Source organism: Carassius carassius, chromosome 47 (genome assembly GCF_963082965.1).
Source record: "Carassius carassius chromosome 47, fCarCar2.1, whole genome shotgun sequence".
Lineage (NCBI taxonomy): Eukaryota > Metazoa > Chordata > Actinopteri > Cypriniformes > Cyprinidae > Carassius > Carassius carassius.
Window position 1 is genome coordinate 10,095,974 of NC_081801.1, and position 21,868 is coordinate 10,117,841.

The 21,868-nt window shown below is 36.5% G+C and overlaps 2 protein-coding genes across 2 annotated transcripts; both read right to left on the reverse strand.

Moving 5' to 3' along the window:
• Positions 1-700: 700 nt before the first annotated feature.
• On the reverse strand, positions 701-7,447 carry LOC132130698 (protein regulator of cytokinesis 1-like). The gene is made up of 14 exons (XM_059542491.1): positions 7,262-7,447; positions 5,997-6,129; positions 5,795-5,917; positions 5,260-5,493; positions 5,005-5,175; positions 4,388-4,537; positions 4,136-4,286; positions 3,648-3,784; positions 3,459-3,554; positions 2,059-2,205; positions 1,828-1,923; positions 1,636-1,749; positions 1,281-1,379; positions 701-1,095 (listed from the first exon to the last, which is right to left on the reverse strand). Exons 1-14 carry the CDS (start codon positions 7,276-7,278, stop codon positions 1,030-1,032), a joined length of 1,734 nt encoding a protein of 577 aa, XP_059398474.1. The 5' UTR covers positions 7,279-7,447; the 3' UTR covers positions 701-1,029.
• Positions 7,448-8,493: 1,046 nt separating this feature from the next.
• Positions 8,494-14,137, reverse strand: LOC132130697 (sulfate transporter-like). Its single transcript, XM_059542490.1, has 3 exons — positions 14,054-14,137; positions 10,669-11,310; positions 8,494-10,111 (listed from the first exon to the last, which is right to left on the reverse strand). Exons 2-3 carry the CDS (start codon positions 11,281-11,283, stop codon positions 8,594-8,596), a joined length of 2,133 nt encoding a protein of 710 aa, XP_059398473.1. The 5' UTR covers positions 11,284-11,310; positions 14,054-14,137; the 3' UTR covers positions 8,494-8,593.
• Between the last annotated feature and the right edge of the window lie 7,731 nt (positions 14,138-21,868).

Here is a 21,868-nt window from a genome sequence, read left to right on the forward strand (position 1 = left end):
TTACATTGTTTTGCCCAAATGAGCCAATTATATGTCGAGACATCTAGTGCCACTCAAAGATTCAGACTCGACCATCAAAGATCTAAATTACTATCCATTTGTGAAACAAATGTGAGGATGATTTCGAACATAAAGATTTCAAGCAGCCATTCCATCATGAGTGACACAACAGATGTTTATTATCTGCCAGTGACAATCAGCCTTACAAAAAATTATGCAAAGTTCTCTGAAGTACTGCTTTGACACCCACTAACAATACACATCACCATTCAAAAGTTTTTGTTTTTACGGTCTCTTACGACCACCAAGATACAGTAAAAAAATAAAGTAACAGTATTATTGTGAAGTTTTATTCCCATTTGAAATGGCTGTTTTCCATTTTAATTCATTTTGAGAATGTAGTTTATTCCTGTGATGGCAAAGCTGAATTTTCAGCAGTCATTACTCCAGTCTTCACCGTCACACCATCCTTCAGAAAGCATTCTAATATGCTTGATTTGATGCTTCGTGAATATTTCTTACATTATCAATTTTGAAATCTGTTGTGCTGAACTTTTGGTCAATTTGAATGCATTCTTGAGGAATAAAAGCATTATATTTTCACTGACCCCAAACCTTTGAGCAGTAGTGTATAGACCCCATTCTTATTCAGGATAGAGATATTTAAAGAACTGTACAGTCTTAAAAAATAAGCCAAATACATAAGGAAGCATTTTATTAAAAGTACTGTATATACACAAGGAAATGACTGACCTTTTATGAGCTTATATATACATAATCTGACTAGCTGTAAACAATGACATAAAAAATAAAGCAAGAAATATAAAAAGCTTAAAAAATATATAGATATTATTATGCCCTTTAAAACAAACAAACAAACAAAAAAGAAAGTGTCTCCGAAAAGTCACTGCACTGGTCAAAGGTAAGACAAACACCTGAGAATAGTTGTATCCTGTACAATCTCAATCCTGACATTATTATTTGTCACCTAAACTCCATTAAAAAAAGTACCAAATGTTGGCAGTCCAATCAAAGCATGTCTTTAACGGTGGAATTGAGAAAAGCATCAGTATTGGCTTTCCTGGAGAGATCGCTCTGTAATGGGAAACAAGAGAAAACATGTTAACACTGAAACATTATTATGTGTGGCCTTTAAAATGTTAATGATCTCTTTCAGGGGAATTAGCGGTAACAAATGAGCATCCTTCTTATCACAGACGCTCCATTTGGAGTTAATATACATCCGGGGAGGTGGTCTAATGCTGAGTGATTGGGCTTACGGTAAAGGCCGAATAGCTGATTGGAACCGGTTTCTTGTCACTGTTGAACTCCTGCAGCGCCACACGTGGGCCAGAGCTGGCATCGGTAGTCTTGTTCCTCTGTTAGACCAAAAATCACTGATCTTTAGGATAAGGATACTACCAAGAATGTACAGATGATATGAGTTGACCTATAGAGTACTGATTTTTGTTGCTGCAACAGTGTCATCTAGTGTTAGCTTTTTGGAGAATATTTTACTCTATTTTAACACTGAGCTAGTGTCAAACCACAATCCTTTTTGGACTGATCTCAAGCCAAAAGCTTTGATCACAGAATTGAATTGAGTTTTGAATGCCCCAGGCAGATGGTTTTAACCTTGGCAGAGAGTTGAGGTCTTCCTGGCACACACACAAATGTTGTGGATAAGCTGCTGCTGGTGCTACTGGTGCTGCTCACGGTGGCAGTGCGAGGTGCCGGCATATTGGGCATCTGAAACAATTGGAAGAGGATTACGCATTTTGATAAGATTTTCTTTTTGCACACCATGCTTATAGAGAAAACGGCTACCTTTTTAATTTTGTTAGGGATGGGGGTGGTATATGTTGATCCGAGGGCTCTCTTTGTCGGAGTTTTAAACTGAGAGGTTTCTGTTTTCTTAGTCATCTGGAAGGCACAGGTTAGTGAAATCTTTAAAAACGTTCCTGAACAATGTATGTAAACAAATCAAGATAAAATACAAGTCACTCTATACTACAAAATGCCCTTTGTGTTTAAATGCCATCTGATAGTGTATCTCACCCGTTCATTCTTCTCCTTGTCTTTCTGCAAGCGATGCTCTTCCCACTGGCTGGAAATGTAATCCATGATCCTCTGACCATGCACAAGAAAAGAGGTCCCCTGATTCTTTTCCCAAACTTCCACACGGTTTCTTAACTCCTCCTCCAGCTGTTTGTGTAGAATCACACAGGCAAACTGACATCAGAACATTTTCTGCTGTTCACAAACACAACTTGTTTACCATAGGAAAAGATCATCTGAAGTTGCAAAAACTTAATTTTTTTTCTTCCAATCTAAAAATTACTGGAAAGATCTGTTGTTTCAACTAGTGTTGTCACAGTACCAAAATTTCAGTATTCGGTACCAATACCAGTGAAAATCCACGGTTCTCGGTACCAATGCAAAACACAAAAATATGCTAATTTAAAAAAAAAAAAAAAAAAAAAAAAAAAAACTTTTTATCACAAAAAATATAACCAATGCCATTCTTTATACTTATTTACAATTGTGTTTACATTTTTCTACAAGTACGGTAATTTAATTATGAAAAACAGTAAACAAGTTTCACCCAAATTTAATTTGTCTTTTAATTAATGAAATTTAAACATTTAATTTTTTGGTAAATAAAGGGGATTTGCTATTAAAATTAAAACATGGAAGAAATATTGTGTGATTTATTTCTTTAAAAAATAAAGTTTTATTAATTTTTTAAACAGTAGTAGCAGTATCACATACATTCTACTAAATAATTAATATTTCTAGCACAATTCCTTTATGTAAAAATTAACTTTTATTTTGATGGGTTGCCATGAATACCTTTAAATTGACACTGGTTTTACTCAAATGAAACGTTAAAATGCTTGTGAAGTGACTCAGAACAGTTCTGGTGATGTTGTTTATGTATTTATGTACTCATTGAGACGGCAGATGCTGAAATTACTGCAAGCGTCACACGCTTCAGTCTATGTAGTAAAAAAACCCACACGTCTCTGTCATTCATTTATTCATTCATTTACACAGAGACGCGCAGAACATGCAGGATTCATATTTCAACCAACTTTTGCGGCTTAACATTTACAGATACTGGTTCATATGGAGATTTGATTTGGTTAATTTATGCTAACTTTGACAGTCAATTCCGTGACTGTCCATATTAAAATGTAAGTTTCATTTTCATGACTGGATTTTGAGATTCCGTCCGTGTTTTCTGCTTCGCAGAAATCATTGCGCTGTATGTCAAGAACCAGGTTGACCGGGTACTCGGTACCAGGTTTCTTTAAGTACGGGTGGTACCGTGACATTTTCTTTTTTTTTGTACCGACTTGGTAACGAAGTACAGGGTCTTTTGACAACACTAGTTTCAACTGAAAATGTTATAAAAAAAAAACAAAAAAAAAACCCCACAGCAAATGTGAGTCTACCTTTGGGAGTAGTTTCTGCACTTTGGCCCTGTCCTTACTCTCTTTGAGCAGAGACCCTCCTCTGTTACTGAAGCGACTTGGATCTGCAGCCTTTCTCTGGTAAGCGAAAAATATAGAACAAAATTACACGTGTGAAACCAAAGCTCAAGTTCACTTTAAACATGGGACTTGGGAGATGCCTGTGAGAACCTCAAACTCTTGAAAGAGAGTCCAGTTCCTCTTCCAGTTCTCCAGGTCCTCCAGTATGGGCTGTGCTGCCTCATAGAAAGCCTTCAATCTTAGCAGCTCGTTGTCATGAAGGGCCAGCAGCTCTTCAGTGTAGTGATCTGTTCAACCAGAAGGAAGTTAAAGCCCTTTTCCATTACCAAAATTTCTATTAGCAAAGAAAATGATCAGTGTTTATCTGTTTTTGAGTTTAATGGTTTTAAACAGGACTGGTAATCCATAAAATATTTCGATCTACTCAATTTACCATTGAATAAATACAACGAAAGACATATTTCAATGGATGATCATTTACATCTTGGATGGCCTGAGGGTGAGTTAAGTTTTTATTTTTGGGTATCAAGCTATTCCTTTGATCACATGTCTGTGTCTGCGGAGTAAAGCTATGAATTTAATATTATAAAGTTACCTGACTCCTTTTAAGTTTGAATAGCAAGGTTCGGGCAACTTACCATCACAGAAGTGAACACTGAAGGGCTCTCTCTGTTCTGATCCAAGCATACATTTGTCCCACAGAAGCACAATCTCCTGTCGGACCTTATCAACAACCTCCTCCAGCTGAGCCATCTGCAGTTCCTCCAGATGTTCCACATAGCCCCGCCACTGCAAGCGGAAATGCCCTCCATCAGCACTCATTGGTAAACCATAAGGAAAGTTAAGATCCCTAATAGGACATCCTGTGAGTTACAAGTAAAAGCTCTCACCCGTCTGATATCATCAGAGAGAGTGCTCATGGCAGCCTCACGGAACGCCTCGCTTTCTGGCTCGGGACAACTCAGACGATTCCACAGGCTCGTGGCTCGCTCCTTGAGTTTGTCTCGGGCTGAAATCAAGGATTCCTTTTTCATTTCAAGCTGTGTGGTATAAATATTTTATTGTCAGTACAATAATGATAATAATATTAATGGCTATCAGCCAGCTGGCAACCATCTCTTTTTTTTATACTTATATAGCCTTTTATTCACATTTGGTGCTTGGTGAGATTTAATTTTGGAATCTGGTGAAGATTCAAATTTTGTTACAAATTTCAAATTCTTGTACACACACAGCCACTAGATGGCATTGCTAGCTCATGCAATGCATTTAGAAGATACCATATCTGTGCAAAAATCTGCATAAACTTGGGAAAATACATAAAGTACAAAATATGTATGTGTGTGTGTGTGTGTGTGTGTATATATATATATATATATATATATATATACACACACACACACACACACACACACACACACATACATCTGGGGTTTTCACAAACTCAGTAATAATGACATTTACAAAACTGAAACTATTTTTTTTTTTAAAGATTAAAGTTTAGCACCTGGCTGAGCAGCAGTTTCAAGGCTTTGATATTATCATGCGTGAGCAGAAAAATATCACTGTCAGGGCAGATAGACTCTCGTTCTAGGCTGCTCTCTGGTTCATGTCCCATCTCATCCATCAGGCTCCTGATGTCCTCCCTGAGCCCAGAGAACACCTTCACCCTGCTCTCCTACAAACAGAGAGCTCAAGTCACAAAAGCATCCAGAACAGAAACTTATCAGCAACCAGAACACTTCCAAAAAGAAAAAGATACTTTTTCTTTGCTGAGTTTCTTAACATGCTCCTGGAGTTCCTGCAGCTGGGTTCGAGAAGGCACACTTCCCGATGGAATGTAATATGGAGTAGCACACAAAGTCACGCACAGCTCCTCATCCTGCTTCTTCAAATCACTTAGCTCTCTTAAGCGTTCATTCTTCTCCTTTAGAAGAGAATCGACACGGCACCGCAGGTTCTTCTCCATCTGGAGAACTGTAAGGTCTTCCTCCAACTATAAAAGATTGCAGGATAACAATGAGGAAAACTGGAGCTTTCCATAATTAAAGTTGCAATTCTTAGCCAAAAACAAAAAAATTTAACCAATAGTTAAAAAATCCTGATGTGTGTGATTTTGTTATTTTAATACAACTAAATAAGGTAGCTAAATGTTAAATGAATAAAATAAGGTTTTTAAAGGTGATCTGAAAGAGCTTTTGTAACTTTAAAAACATATTTGAGGCACCAATTTTTATATTAAAATTTCACAGTATTTCACTAATGTTCATTAAAAGATAATACTTCACAGGTCTTACTTTGTATGGTTCCAGTCCCAGTTCCAAGCACAGTGTATCCAATTGTTTCTGGCAGGTAATGATACTGGTTTTGATGCAGTTTCTTAAGGCCTCTTCCTCCTTGATCATTGAATGCAAAAGCCCCTAGAGAACGTGTTTAATTCAGAGTAAGCAGCAAGCAGAAAATGGTGAGAGATGCAATGAATGCAAAGGCATAACTTACATCTATATGTTTTTTCACAGTTTGCATTCGTTCTACCCTCTGGTCCTCCATGATGCCGATACTGTCCCATATGTCCACAAGCCTGGCCATGGCTTGATTGATATCAGTTACCAGAGAGAATGCCAGAGCATCACTGATCATGAAAACAGAAGGAATAAATGAGATTAAATACTGATGAATCTTGAGGTGTTTGTAATGAAAGTGTCAGCCTCCATTCAATTTCACTGCATCTTTTTGGCATACAATGAAAGTGAATGGTGACTAAAACACATCTCCGTTTGAAAGAATGTCATACAGTTTTGGATCAACACGAGGGTGAGCAAAATGATGATAGAATGTTTTGTTATATTTATTTTTGGCTTCACTATGCCTTTAATATCATAATATGCAGTGTTGGGAAGGTTATTTTGGAAATATAAAAGGTTACAGATTACAAGTTACCATATTTAAAATGTAAGACTTTTAAAGTATTCATTTAATAAAGTAATGTAACATCATGTTTCATTACTTTTCAAAATTTTTGTTATTCATTTTCAAACATTTAAAGCAGGCAGGGTTAACCTTACAATAGCACTCAACCCTGATTACAACCCCTTCATCACTTATAATTATTATAATTATTATTTTAAAGCACAGCCACCACAAAAACTTTACTTTGAGATTGTTCTGAGGTTAAATGCTGATTTTAAATAATAACAAGATATAGTTTAATAGCTTTGACACTGTTTTTAACATCAAATCCTTGCATAGCTGTGACAGGAAACACTAATCCAAAAAAAAAAGCATAAAAATAAATAGGAAACCAAATAGGAAATAAAGCAGTAATTGAACAAGCATGTCCTATTCTGTATCCTCAACTCCTGAAACGTTGATATTTCATATTTTAGAGCAGTCAATGCAATTTTAAAAATAAATCAATTAAATCTCTCTCTGTGTGTGTGTGTGTGTGTGTGAATATTCACATTTTCATTAGTAACTATAATTGAATTAAAATATATATCTGTAATAGATTACAGAATCTTTTTTTTTTTTTACTTAAATTATAGAAGTAATAAAGTACGTTTGGCTATTTAAAATCACTAGAGTCAGTAAAACTCGTTGTATAGCCATATAAAATTTGTTATGTAATGTTTTGTAACTAGCATGTGTTTTATATTACCAGCTAAGATGTAACGTACACAAGATATGAGACACGGTCATAATATTATTTAATCACGCGCTGGTTTGGCAGATTAACAGTCTCCACTTAAACTATACACACTTACCTTCTGCGACAAGACATCGTTGTACCGTACTGACGCACAACTCCGTCTATAAACTAAATAAAATATGACGTTTGACAATAAATACAGGTCTGCAGCCCAGAGCGGTAAAATTTGAATCGCAGCTGACGTTTCCTCAGCGTGAAAAATATTATTGTGGCGTCACGAGAAGTGCGCCACCACTCGCCCCGGAGCGAGATTTCATTATCACAATCAAACACATTCCGTAGTGATTTGTGATGGCGGTTATCCTTTAGGATGATAGTGCGATAAAATTAATGGAATAATTTTCTCCACTAGATATAAAAGATAAGAATCAGCGCTTGTGTTGCAGAACTGACACAAATGATAAACCATGGAGATACAAACAACTAAATCTGAAGTCTGTGGAGTATCTTCAACTAAGGCAAGCCGTAATCCCACCATTTCCTGAGTATTTCTTGAAAAAACCTGGGCAATTGTTCCTTTACAACAGGAGGTTTAACTGGAGGTCTGCAGGTGGTCCACCTATTATTGTTTGATCTTAAACTATTTTGGAAACACAGTAAGTGAACTGAAACCAAAAAGCACAATTGGCTAACATTTATTAAAAATAATTAAAATGTTTTTGCAATATAATCATCATAATCAAGTATGTAAAACATGAATATGGTGGGTTGTACAATCATGTTGACCTATATGAAGCTGAAAACAAGCATGAACCTTGAGGCAACAAGTGTATCCAAATGGGTCCAAATAGTAGTTATTGACACCGGTTTAAAATATAATCACATCTCCAGGTGAAATTCACCCTTCACTTTTATTTCCTCAATAACACCATAAAAACATTTTTCACATTTACAAGGCAGTATGAAGGGGCACCTTAAAATCAAAGATCTGTATTGTCTTTTCATTGTCTGTTCACCAGTCACACAAAAAATTATCTCTCTTCTTGTATATTTTACATTTAAAATGTAATTAAATATTAAATTAATTTTCTGAGGATAAGTGTGTCAGACTCAGAAATATGTCGCAAAACATAATTATGTACGGTAGTTATTTGTTTGAGTACTTTTTGGTAGCTAAATAATAATAAAATAAAATAAAAAACTTAATGTGAGGCATAAATGCAGGTTTGTCTTCCCGTGTTTATAATAATAACCCCTGAGTTTGTACAGTAGCATACTATTCAAAATATTCATATTCAGTTCAAATGGGAGTTGGACTTTTCCCCCCATAATGTTGATTTTATAAAAATATTCAACATTCATCATTTTCTAAGAGCTGCTGAATATCCTGTTTCATATGTTTTAATAGAAAATGTTTCTCAGCTCTTGAAACCCGTTTGTGGGCACATTACACAGATGAGTCATTAACTGGTTGTGTCATACCAGTAGCAAAACAAACAGCACTGTGGATAGTATGAAATGACAGTTGTTCTATGTCTTTGTCGCCAGCCCCAAAAAAAGAGCCTCTCCTTAAAGAATCTATAACTGGTGTGTTGCAGCAAGCTAGAATTACATTCACGCCAACTTCTTTATAGTCTTTTAAAACCATTTTGAAGGTGCTCACTCCTGCTGTGTCTATTATGGAAATGCAGGAGCAATCTAAGATGATAGTATGAAAATCAATGTTTTTTGAAATCAAGTTTACACTTACATCCCCATTTGTTTCATCTACTCTATATGTCTTCTTCACTGTCTTTTCTCTAGCTTTTTTCTCCAGTTTTCTTCGGCGGGTTATTTCAAGGAATGGCTCAAGATGAGTTGCTTTATATAAAGATTTTAAAAAGAAGTCTTTGTTGGCATAGAAAAGAGGTGCCTGAAAACGGAAGATCTTCACTTTTGGAACAGGTGAAAGATTATCATACTCTTCCATGTCCTCAAAGTCGTTGGTTTGTTCAATTTGTCCCAGTAAAGAAACTTTAGGATTCTGAGTCTGGCCCACCACACAGATCATAGAGAAGACCACACCAATCAGCAATCCAAGCTCCACGCTAATTAAAGCAGTTGAGCTCATGGCCACCAACCAGACGATTGCCTCAATCTTGCTTTCACGCCATTGCATAGGGACGTCTCGAAATTTGCGCAGGGCACCCCGCAGACTGACGATGATAATGCAGGCGAGGACGCATTTCTGCAGGGCGTAGAAAAATGGTGCAAAGAAAAGAAGGACCAGAAGAACCACTAAGGCACTCACTATACTGGAGACCTGAGTCTGGCAACCTGTTGAGTCCTTCACCATAGTTTTTGCAAGGGCTGCGCTTGTAGTGAAAGAATGGAAAAATGAAGGAATTATATTGCAAAACCCAATTGCTATCATTTCTTGGTTGGGCCTAACTGTGTAACCATTCTTTTTAGCAAACATCTCAGACAGAGAAACGGTAAAAGCAAAACTGATGACAGCTAATGGAATGGCATCACATGCTACACGGGGCATCAGTTCAATACTGGGCACCTTTGGTTGAATGAAACCAGTTGGAATGGCACCTGAGATACTGGAGCTGAACTGTCCGTTTAGATCAGCAAAGTGGGAGACTACTGTGGCAACTGCCACTACCACCAGTTCTGTGGGCAACGGTATCTTCAAACGGTCCTTATAGCGATCCTGGATTTCTTTTCCTGCAACCAGCACTATGATGCAAATGGCACTCGTTATTAAATCACAGAAGTTGGTTTTGTGGATGTTCTTAAAGATATTGATCCAAGTGACCACTACAGTGCCGTAGCCTTGGTATCGAGGAATCTTAAGGCCAAGCAGGTACTTTGCCTGGACAGTGAGGATAGTGCAAGATGCCCCAGTGGCAAAGCCATCAAGCATAGGAGCAGACAGATAAACAGAGACAAACCCCAGCTTGAGAACGGCCATCAGCACCTGAGGAGAACATACAATACAATTTTCAGTCAAGGACATGACATTCATTTTTTTCTGTACTATGTATTTATTTAGAAATATATAAAAAAATGCACGTAAAATGACTTTTATGACGATCATGTTTTTCATTTCTGTATTAAAAGTCATGTTGTTATTTTTATGGGGCTTAAAGTTATGTAATAATAATAATAATAAATCATATTAATTTGGAAGATGGCATTCGCTGCATTCCAAATGGGATAAATCCATCTCCTAAGGGCACAAACCAAAGTGCTCAAAATGGGCCACTTCAGAGGACACTTTGAAATGATTTTTAAGAATACAACTGATGGGCACTTGGTCCTATGATTCTTCATACAGGTTTAATTGTGTGACAACGGCACATTTTGGGGAATGTACAATTGCGTTACAAGTAAGTTTTTTTTGGTCCCCTACACCGTTCATTCCTTTGTATCTCTGACTCACATTATTTAAATAAAAATATTTTACTTATTACAGCACTTACATCTTTGCATGGAGATTTTTAGATGTGATTTAACAATGTGTACATACTGTACCTGGTAGACACCAGCAAGAAATGTTAAAGCTGTGGCAATGCCAATGGCATAGCATTCCTTCCCACATTCCATATTCAATGGCATGATCTTCAAGTTGACCAGAGTAGTGTTAGCTTCCCCGGTACCATTTATCCCAAATGCGCTTTTCGTACTGTCTTCATTCAAATCAAAGCCTGCAAGGTAGACCTCTCGGTCCACAACTTGTCCAACCATCAGACTCATGAGGCTGAAGATGCCCACAGAAACATGTCTTGACGTCCCCATGAAGAAGTAGATGATGTTTGAAAAAAACGATGTGTACAAGCCATAGATAGGATCCAAGCCTGCCAACAAGCAGTACGCAATGGCTTGAGGGATCAATATGATGCCAACTATGAGTCCAGACATCAGATCTCCCCATATATAGTCCTTCACCTTGTACTTGGGAAGCCATTTCACTACGGGGAAGAAGCCTGTTAGCGTGCTCTTAACTTTAGATCCTGAGCAGGAGAGGTTTCGCTGTAATTTGTTGCTGATAATCTCATGAATCCGTTTCCTTTGCCGTACTCTACGCTTTAGTGTGCCCACAGTCACAGAGTTTAGGTCCTCCATAGCTTCCAGTGATGAGGGACCCATGCACTGATGGGGCTTTTAAGACAGCTCCTGAAAAAGGGACAAAGACCTTTGATCAGTAAGTGATCTCCTTTAAAGTTCAAACTGGATGTCTCTTGAATAGGGGTAACTGATTTATCATTGTGCTTGGAGCAAGTGTGAATGGACAACAGATTCTGTGTTTTCTCTTTTTTAGCTGTTTCTGTGGGAAAAAGTCAATAATTAGTCATGCAAGTTAGCACGATTATCAAAGGTTACATACTAATCAGTGTTTGAGAAGGTTTAGGGACAGCATTTACCAATCTTTAAAAATGATTCTCTCATAATTCTCTTATCAGCCTTTAAAGCTGTTTGATCTGCTGCTAGAAAGAGACTAGGAAACAAAAGCTTGATCTTACATCTCACCTATAACTCAGTTCATTATTATTAATAAGACTGATAAAGCTGTATATGACAGTTAATGATGTTAAAGTGCCCAACATTTTATAATCATTAATAAAACTACAAGTACAGATGTGGCACAACATACACATCAGTGTGCCTAGCAGTGGGGCCATTCAAAGCAATTCCTGAGTACAACTGCCCAATTTTGTCAATGTCAATGTGGCAGGCATCTGCTGTAGGTTTGGATGTGCCTGTCCTTGACAATGAAAGACACTGGTCTCTAATCAAAGCAAACTACAGTACGCTTGCATCCTATTTATTATTTATCTCCTAATTGCTTTTTTATTGGAGGGTCATAAAGTCACTGCTTAAATATAAAACTGTTTTCCATGATGGCATCTAATAAAGATTATAGGTCTATATTTGAACTTTTATTAACATCAGTAAGCTATTTAGTTTTCTTCTACAGTTGTCTTTATGCTATAAAGTATATGTATGCTCAGGAGATGTATGCTTAAATTTTAAGACATAACAATCTAAATGAACAACTATTTAATACAACACTCACCTGAATGAGTGATCTCAAAAAACAAGCTATAAAAATGAACAGAACTGCTTAATTTATTCACTAACCTTTCAAAACCCTGCCTCCCAGCATCTAAATGAAAAGCAATGAATGGTGTAAGTCCACGCTTCAGTGTGCAAAAACCTTCAGGCAGTCCCCCATTCTGACATATGCTTTCATAGGCTTTAAGAACAGAAGGCAGGCATGTTGTGTCCCTCCTTGGTTAAACGTATGTTAGTTTTGTAATGCTCTGCATTAAGCAATAGCAGGGCATTCGGATAATAAGGTGTTAGAGTCAATCTTTTACTTGTTCTTATAGATGGAGCAGAACCAGTTCAAACATTCATGCTAGGAAATACAATGAAAATAAGTTTCATCTGCACTACTTAAAAGAATTCTAGACTGGACTATGTTCAACATGAGCCACATGAGAAGAAATAAAAAGACATTTGCTTTGTTATACTTTTTGCTCTTGAATTGCATTGGAATTAGATTTTATATTTAGCAAATAAGACTGACATAATACTCGTTTTAAGATTTATGCATTGAAATTAATACACTCAATTTAATTGTAAAGTGCGTGAATGATCTCTCTCAATTATTTTAGCCCATTTTAAATAAAATATTAAAAAGCAATATTATACAGCTGGATATTAAAAAGCAATAACAGGATAACCTGGCAAGGCGCAAAGGTTCAATCTTTTCTGGTTCTTTTAAAAAATGGAGCAAAATTATTTCACACATCAGATCGTTCCACGAAAATAAAGAAAATAGAATCAATGTTTTATCTGAACTAATTAAATGAGTTTTATACCGGCTTTGTGATTTAGAAGTTTTAGAATTGTCTCTTTGTTGCTGGAAATGCAGAGATGTTCTATGGCATGTAGTGTCCACAGATTTCACACTGACTTGAAGTTGCTGTTGTTTGTGCTACTTACAGGATGTATGGCATTTATACTGTGAACAATTGAGTGAAATATGATTTACACATTTCTGCAAAGACTCTTTTGTCATAAATGTTCTGCTTTTAAAAAATATGTCTCACATGATGGGTGCCACACAGATCATGTGGGAGGATTTTATTATTTAAACCGGACAGTGGTGGTATTATAAAATTGTATTATATTATTTAATAGTATAAATAGTATAATAGTATAAATGTTTTTTATTTCTTCTTCTGGGTATTATAGTATGATTTGTCCCATATTGCTGTCTGTGTGTATATGCGGGTGTGTGTGTGTTTCCATTCATTTACATTATTATTGTATCAATATTCAACAAAGGGCCAGTTCAGGCAATCTCTCAGTTTATTCTATGAACTGTGAGCCTCCCTCATCTGGTAAAATAAGGACGTTGTGGTGAAGAATAATGTCCTTTCTGCCCTTTTTCCTAATTGCAGACATACAGTGCAGTTGTTGTTATCAGGTCTGGCAGGTTGTATAGACAGAGATCTTGGCCCACTTTAAATGCATCAGTTATGAGTCATACTTTATTAATGATACCAGTGAATGACAAACAGACCTTTAAATATGATCCTTGGCAAACTGAGGTCTTGTGTTAGATATGGCTTAATAGTAATAGGGCACTATGAGTCTAGATGATATGTAGAAATGAATTGTTTACCAGTTCGGTGTCACATGATAATTTCTAAAGTGTCTAAAATCCTAAAATAATGTCATAAAATAAATTACATGACATGAATGTCCCAAATGGCATGTTGCTTTATCTTCGTTTCCTATTACATATTCTTGTGATATCACACTCCTATAAAAAAAGCTTTAGATAAGAGGAAGCCCACCACCATATAAAGACTGCGGTTGAATATTTTGGGAAACAGGGACTCACCCTTGTCATTGGAGCGGATGAACAGAATGGAGAATACATTTGCCATGCCTTCACTGCTGAATTTCCCGGTGCACATTAGCTTTACTGTCTGAGTAGTGCAAAGGATTGTGGGTAAAGATGTTGCTCCGCTTTCTTAACCCGCAGCAACCAATCAGACAGATGGTGATAGAGCAAAGGGGGGGGGGGGGCTGATCACCATAGAAACTGTGGGCTGATCACCATAGAAACCATAGAAACAGTGCCACCCACAATCTCTATTTAGTATTACTGAATTTATATGTGGCTAAAAGCATCTGAGTACTGCACTATGAGCCAAATAGACATTTGTTTTGTTTTTTTATACAGAGGATAAGCACTGGTATTTGATTTTATGTTTGAACTGGACTAGCATAAATCTGCTGATAATTGATATAGTCAGATAGATATACCTTTGCAAATAGTATATATAAAAATGTGTGTATTAAAGTGTGTTGTGTTTTGTATTGTTAAAATGCTTTCTATTAATTGTCTTAGCCCATTTTAATATAAAACATGTACGTTTTTCCTCCTTAAAGTTTAGCACTGTTTGTGCCTTTGGGTCCGTGTTGCTGTCAATAAATTGCTCTGTTTGTTTGATCATCCAAACTGCCCAACAACAAGTCAGCCAATCCAACAAAGAATATAACCATCATGTGTAAGAAAAAAAATAAATTACTTATCAATTCTACACACAAATCTTTAAATTAGCTCAGATTCAACCAAGCTCGTCATTGCAGTAACTTCTTCATGGGAACATCCTATTGATGATGGTGACATCTTACGTGACTGCACGCTTATGTGAGGCAGCGTACTGGATCACATATGTTACTAACGTCAAAGGATATTCAGTATTTGCTTAGCTGCTTTGTTCTCTTTGTTCTTTTTTTAATGCTATATAAAACTCATTACATATGACCTTATTGTTTTTCCACAGCAAACAAAGCATGAGCCAGAGTTAATTATCTTTTAAAAACGGGTCAGTACATTCATATATATTTGACATTCTGCAACTTAATGTTCATGAATGGTTGGGTATCAAACTAACTACAGTTACTCATTTATTTTAAACAAAGTTCTAATGTCGCCAGTTAAGTGCACTTCTGTGAATTCAGTTATGTATATATGATGATGCAGGTTATAAATAACCAAAAGAGGGAGCCGTTTTCTTAAAATCTTAAACATTTATATTTCATTTAAATCTCTCTCTCTTTAAATTCTGAGTATTATTTAGTAGTACAAGTTCAGAAAAATGTGTCGCACAGTCTGGAGTCTGGACTTTTCTACATCTTGTTTACCTACATTGTCAGGCTTTAAAAGCCCCTTATGTCATTAACCCTTAGTTTCTCCAGCAGAGACTTGGCTCAGTACAGACAATCTGTTCTGTCTCCAAGACACCAGCTGGCGATGAGAATACTTATCGGCAGTCATAACAAGAACAGTTTTCAGAAGGTATTAACTTATTGCAGATAAATTGGCAAGAACTCAGATGACCCAACTTAATAATGATCTGGATAGGCTAGTACTGCACTTAGGTCAACCTTTTTTTTCTTTGAATCTTTGAAGGTTGTTGCATTAACTATGTAAATTAACTGTGTTACTGCTTGATTAACATTGAAAACATTATGCCTAATATCTATTGATAAACTTTATTAAATTTATATAAACAATCCTCAAGATTGGTTCTCTTATAATTGGGCATATTCTTAGAAATATATATTCCACAGACAAATATATTTTTCATATAATAGTATAGAACATATAATATAAATACTTATATGGTAAGCAATTATAATGTAATGGTAATTTTTTTAACATTCGTCTGTTCTATGAAAATGCATAAAATTTTGGTTTGTGTTTAATTTGCCTTGTATAATGTCAGTTTAAATGAATTATCATCACTAAAATCTAGTAACTACAGTTAGTGGATAACTTGATCTCCTTCAGTATCCTTTTCAGTTTGTAAACAATTGGGGCATTCAAACTGATGTGTATCCATTCTAATATATTTAAATAATTTCAAATAATCTGTAAAAACTAGGGCTGTTAGTCATTTAACAATCGATCGAACACACAATTTGAACAAAAAAACAAAACTGTGTTCTAGATAGCAAAATTCCTGAAGCCCAAATCAGGCCCACACCTGACACTTTCATCTGGCCCACATATGCGTGGATTGATGGCACTTGGGTGGTCTGCTCCTGTTTGCCAAATTTAGACTGCAGGTCCACCATGAAAATAAAAGTCGGTGCTTACCATTCCATATCTTTTCCAAAACTGGCCCAGATACATTCAAGGATAAATGGGACGCATTCGTGACATCATATGCAGGCCACTTTAGGCTCTCACAGCCATATTATCCAGTGCTTACCATGCCCTATCTTTGCTAAAAACTGGCCCAGATATGTTTGAGGATAACTGGGCCACATTTATGGCATCATATATGGGCCACTTCAAGCTCACAGCTACATTAGCCAATGCTTACTGTGCCATATCTTTGCCAAAACTGTCCCAGATACGTTTTAATGTACCTGGTCCACATTTGTTTTACACCCTGATTAACCTTTGTCGATAATGCCACAGCTTTCTATGGCTCTAATAAATACCTAGATGCCTCACTGGTCGATTTGAGGCGTTGATGCGATACGTCATTGCGCCTGCCATATTTATCTGGGCAAGACTGCTTTAAAAATAAATGGAGATAAACAGGGGACCTGCGGTTATTCTTGATAAAAACACTATAATGTTTACTTTTTTTAACCGATTTCAGTGGTTTGTGATTTACATGGACTTAAAAATAACTCTGCCTCCAGTTATTTAGTTTTTACTTGGAAAATGTAAAAAATTTTACTTGGAAAATTATTAATTTTCGTAAGAAATTGTGAAAGCTCACACTCACACTCTTGTTGATTTGGTAGATTTTTGTTTCTCTGTTAACAATTCCGATATGTCATGTAATTTTAAGGGACAATAAATTTAATTAAGTTTTTTCATTGCTTACTCTTTCTTCAACCCCAACATTTGAGTATTTTTTGTGCCTTCTGTCAGAACACAGCTCATTCCTTTTTAAATACTGGAAAAATCTAAATAAACCTTATTTAAGTACTAATAATTTACCATAATTGAGAAAATGGAATAAAATCAGCAAATCCAAATCCAAAAGTGACGAATAAAAAGCGGTCTACTTCCTATTTTCATATCACTCTATACAGATATAAAATCCACAATAAACAATAACAAAAGTGATCATTCTTTATGAATCCAGTAACACTTACAGCTACAGTGGTAAAATATTGTAATATATTTAGTACAAGTTGTAGTAAAGTGAATAATATAATAAAATAGTACAACAGTACAATCATATAAGTGATATAACAGGTTTATAATAGCAACAATTATATACCAAAATAAATTAATTAGAACAGATGAATAATAACATGTAGAATCTGTAATATCAAAGGTGCAATAATATAGAATAGACAGTAATGAAGAATAAATTAATAGTAAATTATAGGTTAAATTAAAAAATAAATAACAACTACAGTTTAATAATAATATTTGTGTAATAGTTATTAAACAAAGTAAGACACAACTAAAGACAAGCAAAAATGTATGTCCAGATTGTGTTTAATTAATGAGTCCCTTGAGTAAAACATAAAATATATGAGCTGAGATTATATATATATATATATATATATATATAATCCTCTGAATCAATCTGCAGCTCAATTACACTTTATTTCAGTTTTGAGTTCTAGCTTTTAGTATAGTTATGTTTAACACAAACCAGAATATGAGATGAATGAGATTTCCACCCAATAATCATTATTGTGATGAGGTTAGAGAGGACTCAAAAGCGAGAGTGACAATTACAGTTCTTTAATAGAATCAAAAAGTCTGACCACAGGTAATCCAAACTGAAGTTTTAATGACGAACAGCAAACTAAAAAAACCAGAAGACTGGTAAAATAACGTGAACACAAATCTCCTCTGTGGTAGGGATGACCAGAAGGCTGGTGAGGCAGTGGCTCTCGTAGCTCACGGAGAGACGGATGGAACTGGATACAGACAGAAATCACAGAGCAGGTAATTAGCTGCAGTCTTTAGCAGGTAATGTTATGTGGATGTTAAGGATGGCTGAAGCGAAACAGTCGTTCCGAAGCTTTGCGAGATCCCGAAGCGCAGATGTGTCGAAACACTGATCCGAAGCGTGATTCGAAACACCCATGTCACGTGACTATGACCAAACGAAACCTCGAAGTGTTTCACTAATTGTTTCATCAGGTGTGGTCCGCCGAATCAGCGTTTGATTGGAACGGTCGGGAACAGACCACACAATCGCACATCTGTATAAAAGTGAAATAAACGCATTTTGACCTCGTGGGTTTTTGTGAGAGGAGTTTGACTTTGAGATAGCGGATTTTTGGTGATATAGTGACATAGTGCGATTTGATTAGTTATAGGCAATTTAGACTTACATTTAAATTTACACAACACATTGACTGAGAGGCTAGAGACAGACAGAGTATACATATAGTGACACATTAATAGATACATAGATATAAATATATATAGACAGCTAGATTAATAGATAGATACATATATAGATAGATTACAGATACATATATAAATACATATATTATAGATAGATACATATATAGATAGATTATAGATACATATATAAATACATATATTATAAATAGATACATATATAGATACATAGATTATAGATACATATCTAGATACATAGATCGATTCATAGATAGATTTGGATAGATAGATAAAATGGAAGCTCCCCAGAAGAGATGCCGTACATCTGTGGTGTGGGAGCATTTCCATTTAGAAACCCCAAATAAAGTGAGATGTGTGTATTGTGATCGGCAGCTAGCCTACTGCAACAATACATCATCCATGATGCGCCATTTGAGGAGCACTCATCCTGCCATTTTGCAGGGTGCAGAGGATGGCATTCCCCCTGTACCTAGGCCTGCTACTGACACTGCTGGGCCATCTAAGCAAGGTATGCATTGTTTGGGATATAATTATAATTGAAATATAATTACAACCTTTTGGGACACTGTTTATAAAGTTTATAAGTTATATAAAGCACTGATTATAAACACTGGAAGGTTTCCAAATAATGAACCAGTAGGCTATACTTTTAATAGATGTGCACTAATTGAAGCTGTATTTTTCCAATGTATTTGTCTGAAAGTATGTTTTGTCTTCTCTTTTAAAAGTCAGACAGAGGGAATTGGATGAGGCTCTTATAAACATGGTGGTGAAGGATCTGCAGCCCTTCACCATCGTGGACGATGAGGGATTCAGGGCATTTGTGAACAAGCTTGATCCAAGCTATGTCCTCCCATCCCGGAAGGTGCTTAAAATAATTGTCAGCGAAAAGTACAACAAAGCCAAGGAGAAGACAATGGAGGACCTACAAAAGGCCGAATTTGTTAGCCTTACAGCTGACATGTGGTCCTCCATTAATATGGATGGATATCTTGGTGTGACTTGCCATTACATAACACCAGAGGCAAAAATGGCAACTGTTGTACTGGGTGTAAGGAGGTTTTACCAAACCCACACAGCCCAGCATCTCATGGAGGCTAAAGCCTTGCTAATGGCTGAGTGGGGAATAACCTCCAAAGTTCAGTGCATGGTGACTGACAATGCATCTAACATGATCCTAAGTGCCCAGCTACTCCACCTTCGCCATGTCCCATGTTTTGCTCATACTTTAAATTTGATTGTGAAAAAGGCACTAGATCAAACCCCAGTCATCAATGAAATACGCCAGAAGGCCAGAAAGATAGTGGGGTTGTTCAGATCCAGCTGCAAAGCAAAGGACAAGCTTGTGGAGATGCAGAGCTTGATGGGAAGACCAACTCTGAAACTGATACAGGAGGTTGACACGAGATGGAACAGCACATTTGACATGCTACAGCGCTTGTATGACCAACGTGAACCAGTGGCTGCTGCACTTTCCAACTTAAACAATGATACTGCTCCCCTGACAAGTATTGATTATGACATTATTGAACAATCATTGTCAATACTGCAACCATTCAAACTCGCAACAACAGAGATGTCAGAGGAAAAGAGAGTGTCTGCTTCAAAGCTTATACCACTGTACAGGATGTTGCAGCACAAGCTTGCGCAGAAAAAAGGAAATGCAACGCAGGAATCAACTGTTCAATTAGGTAGGCCACAATGACCATACTACCCATGTGATTGGCCATAACTGTCATATTATTGTCATTATTATAAATATGTGTTTCTCCTGTTTTGGCTCATAGGCTCACATCTACAAGAAGGTCTGCACTCCAGATGTGGAGGTTATGAGAGTTTTAGAGCCTTGGCACTGGCTACACTGCTGGACCCAAGGTTCAAAAATGTGGCATTTGGAAATGCTGCCAAAGCCCAGGAAGCTGAAAAGCATATCACACTGGAGTGTGCTTCACTGATGCGTTCAAACACAAATCCTGGTGAGCAGTTTCAGTCTGTGTTATGTTATGTAATCTGAATCATGTAATATAATATATCCTTCATATATGCCGTCAGTTTAGGATTTGTTACTAATTGCTGTTTTCATTTTTATTCAGACCCAGAAATGTCAACATCACACCCATCATCATCATCATCATCACCATCAACATCAACACCAGTAGAAACACAGGACAGTTTATGGGAACTTTTTGATACTCGCATCCATCAAACCAAGATGATACACAATGCTACAGCTGATGCCACAGTGGAAGTGAAAAAATACATCAACGATGCGTATTTGCCCAGAACTCATGATCCACTAACTTACTGGAAAGAGAGAGCAGTATTCTTTCCTCATTTGTATGTCCTTGCAAAAAAATATCTTTGTATGCCAGCAACAAGTGTCCCTTGTGAGAGGATTTTTTCAAAGGCTGGAGAAATTATCTGTAAAAAAAGAAGTAGGCTAAGTCCTTCCACAGCAGATAAATTAATATTTTTGAATAAAAATCTCTAAAAAAGTGAGACATTGTGGCTTGATTTCTTTTATTAATATTCATTTTTCATGACCAAAATAACATTATGCACAGTGAGGAGCCTATAGGTTACAAGCTTCACATATTAGAACATTATAATAATACAAAAACAACACATTTTTTTAATGGCTCGTCAAGGTTGTTTCAGATCAACACCTGCAAGTGACCACTAGGTGTCACCGTTGAGACGGGTGTCGGATTGATTCGAAGCCTCGAAACAATATGGCACATTTGGTTCAACTGTTTCATTGGTTCACGAGGCCTCGATTTTGCCATCACTAGTGGATGTACAATGACGAGCACAGAGTAATTCCAGCAGTGGAAGTTATTCCGTAGAACACACCGACCGGACAGGACAGGAGTGAGAAAAACTATGGTCAATGTGCATCTGAGAGGGTTAGAAGAATATAATAAGGGGATAATGAGAGGGGATAAGGAACAGATGGGGAGGAATGAGCCTAATTGAAGGTGAAAACAGCTGTCAGTAATGAAAAATAGAGCGTGATGGTGAATTGTGTGTGTGTGTGTGTGTGACCAGCAGAGGGAGACAGAGAAAGAGACAGGATCATGACAATTATAACATCAAGAGCAATAATCAACGATGATTTTGTCATGAGATTGCAGCTTCACTCACTAAGAATTAACTATTTAAATTCTGTATATATCTTTACCATTTTTCTAAGAGTGCAGAATAACGACTGATTCTTATCAATAGGTGGCACAAAAACACTTGGGCTGGATTCTGATTCTGAGTTCTGCTATGTTTGACATGCCAAAG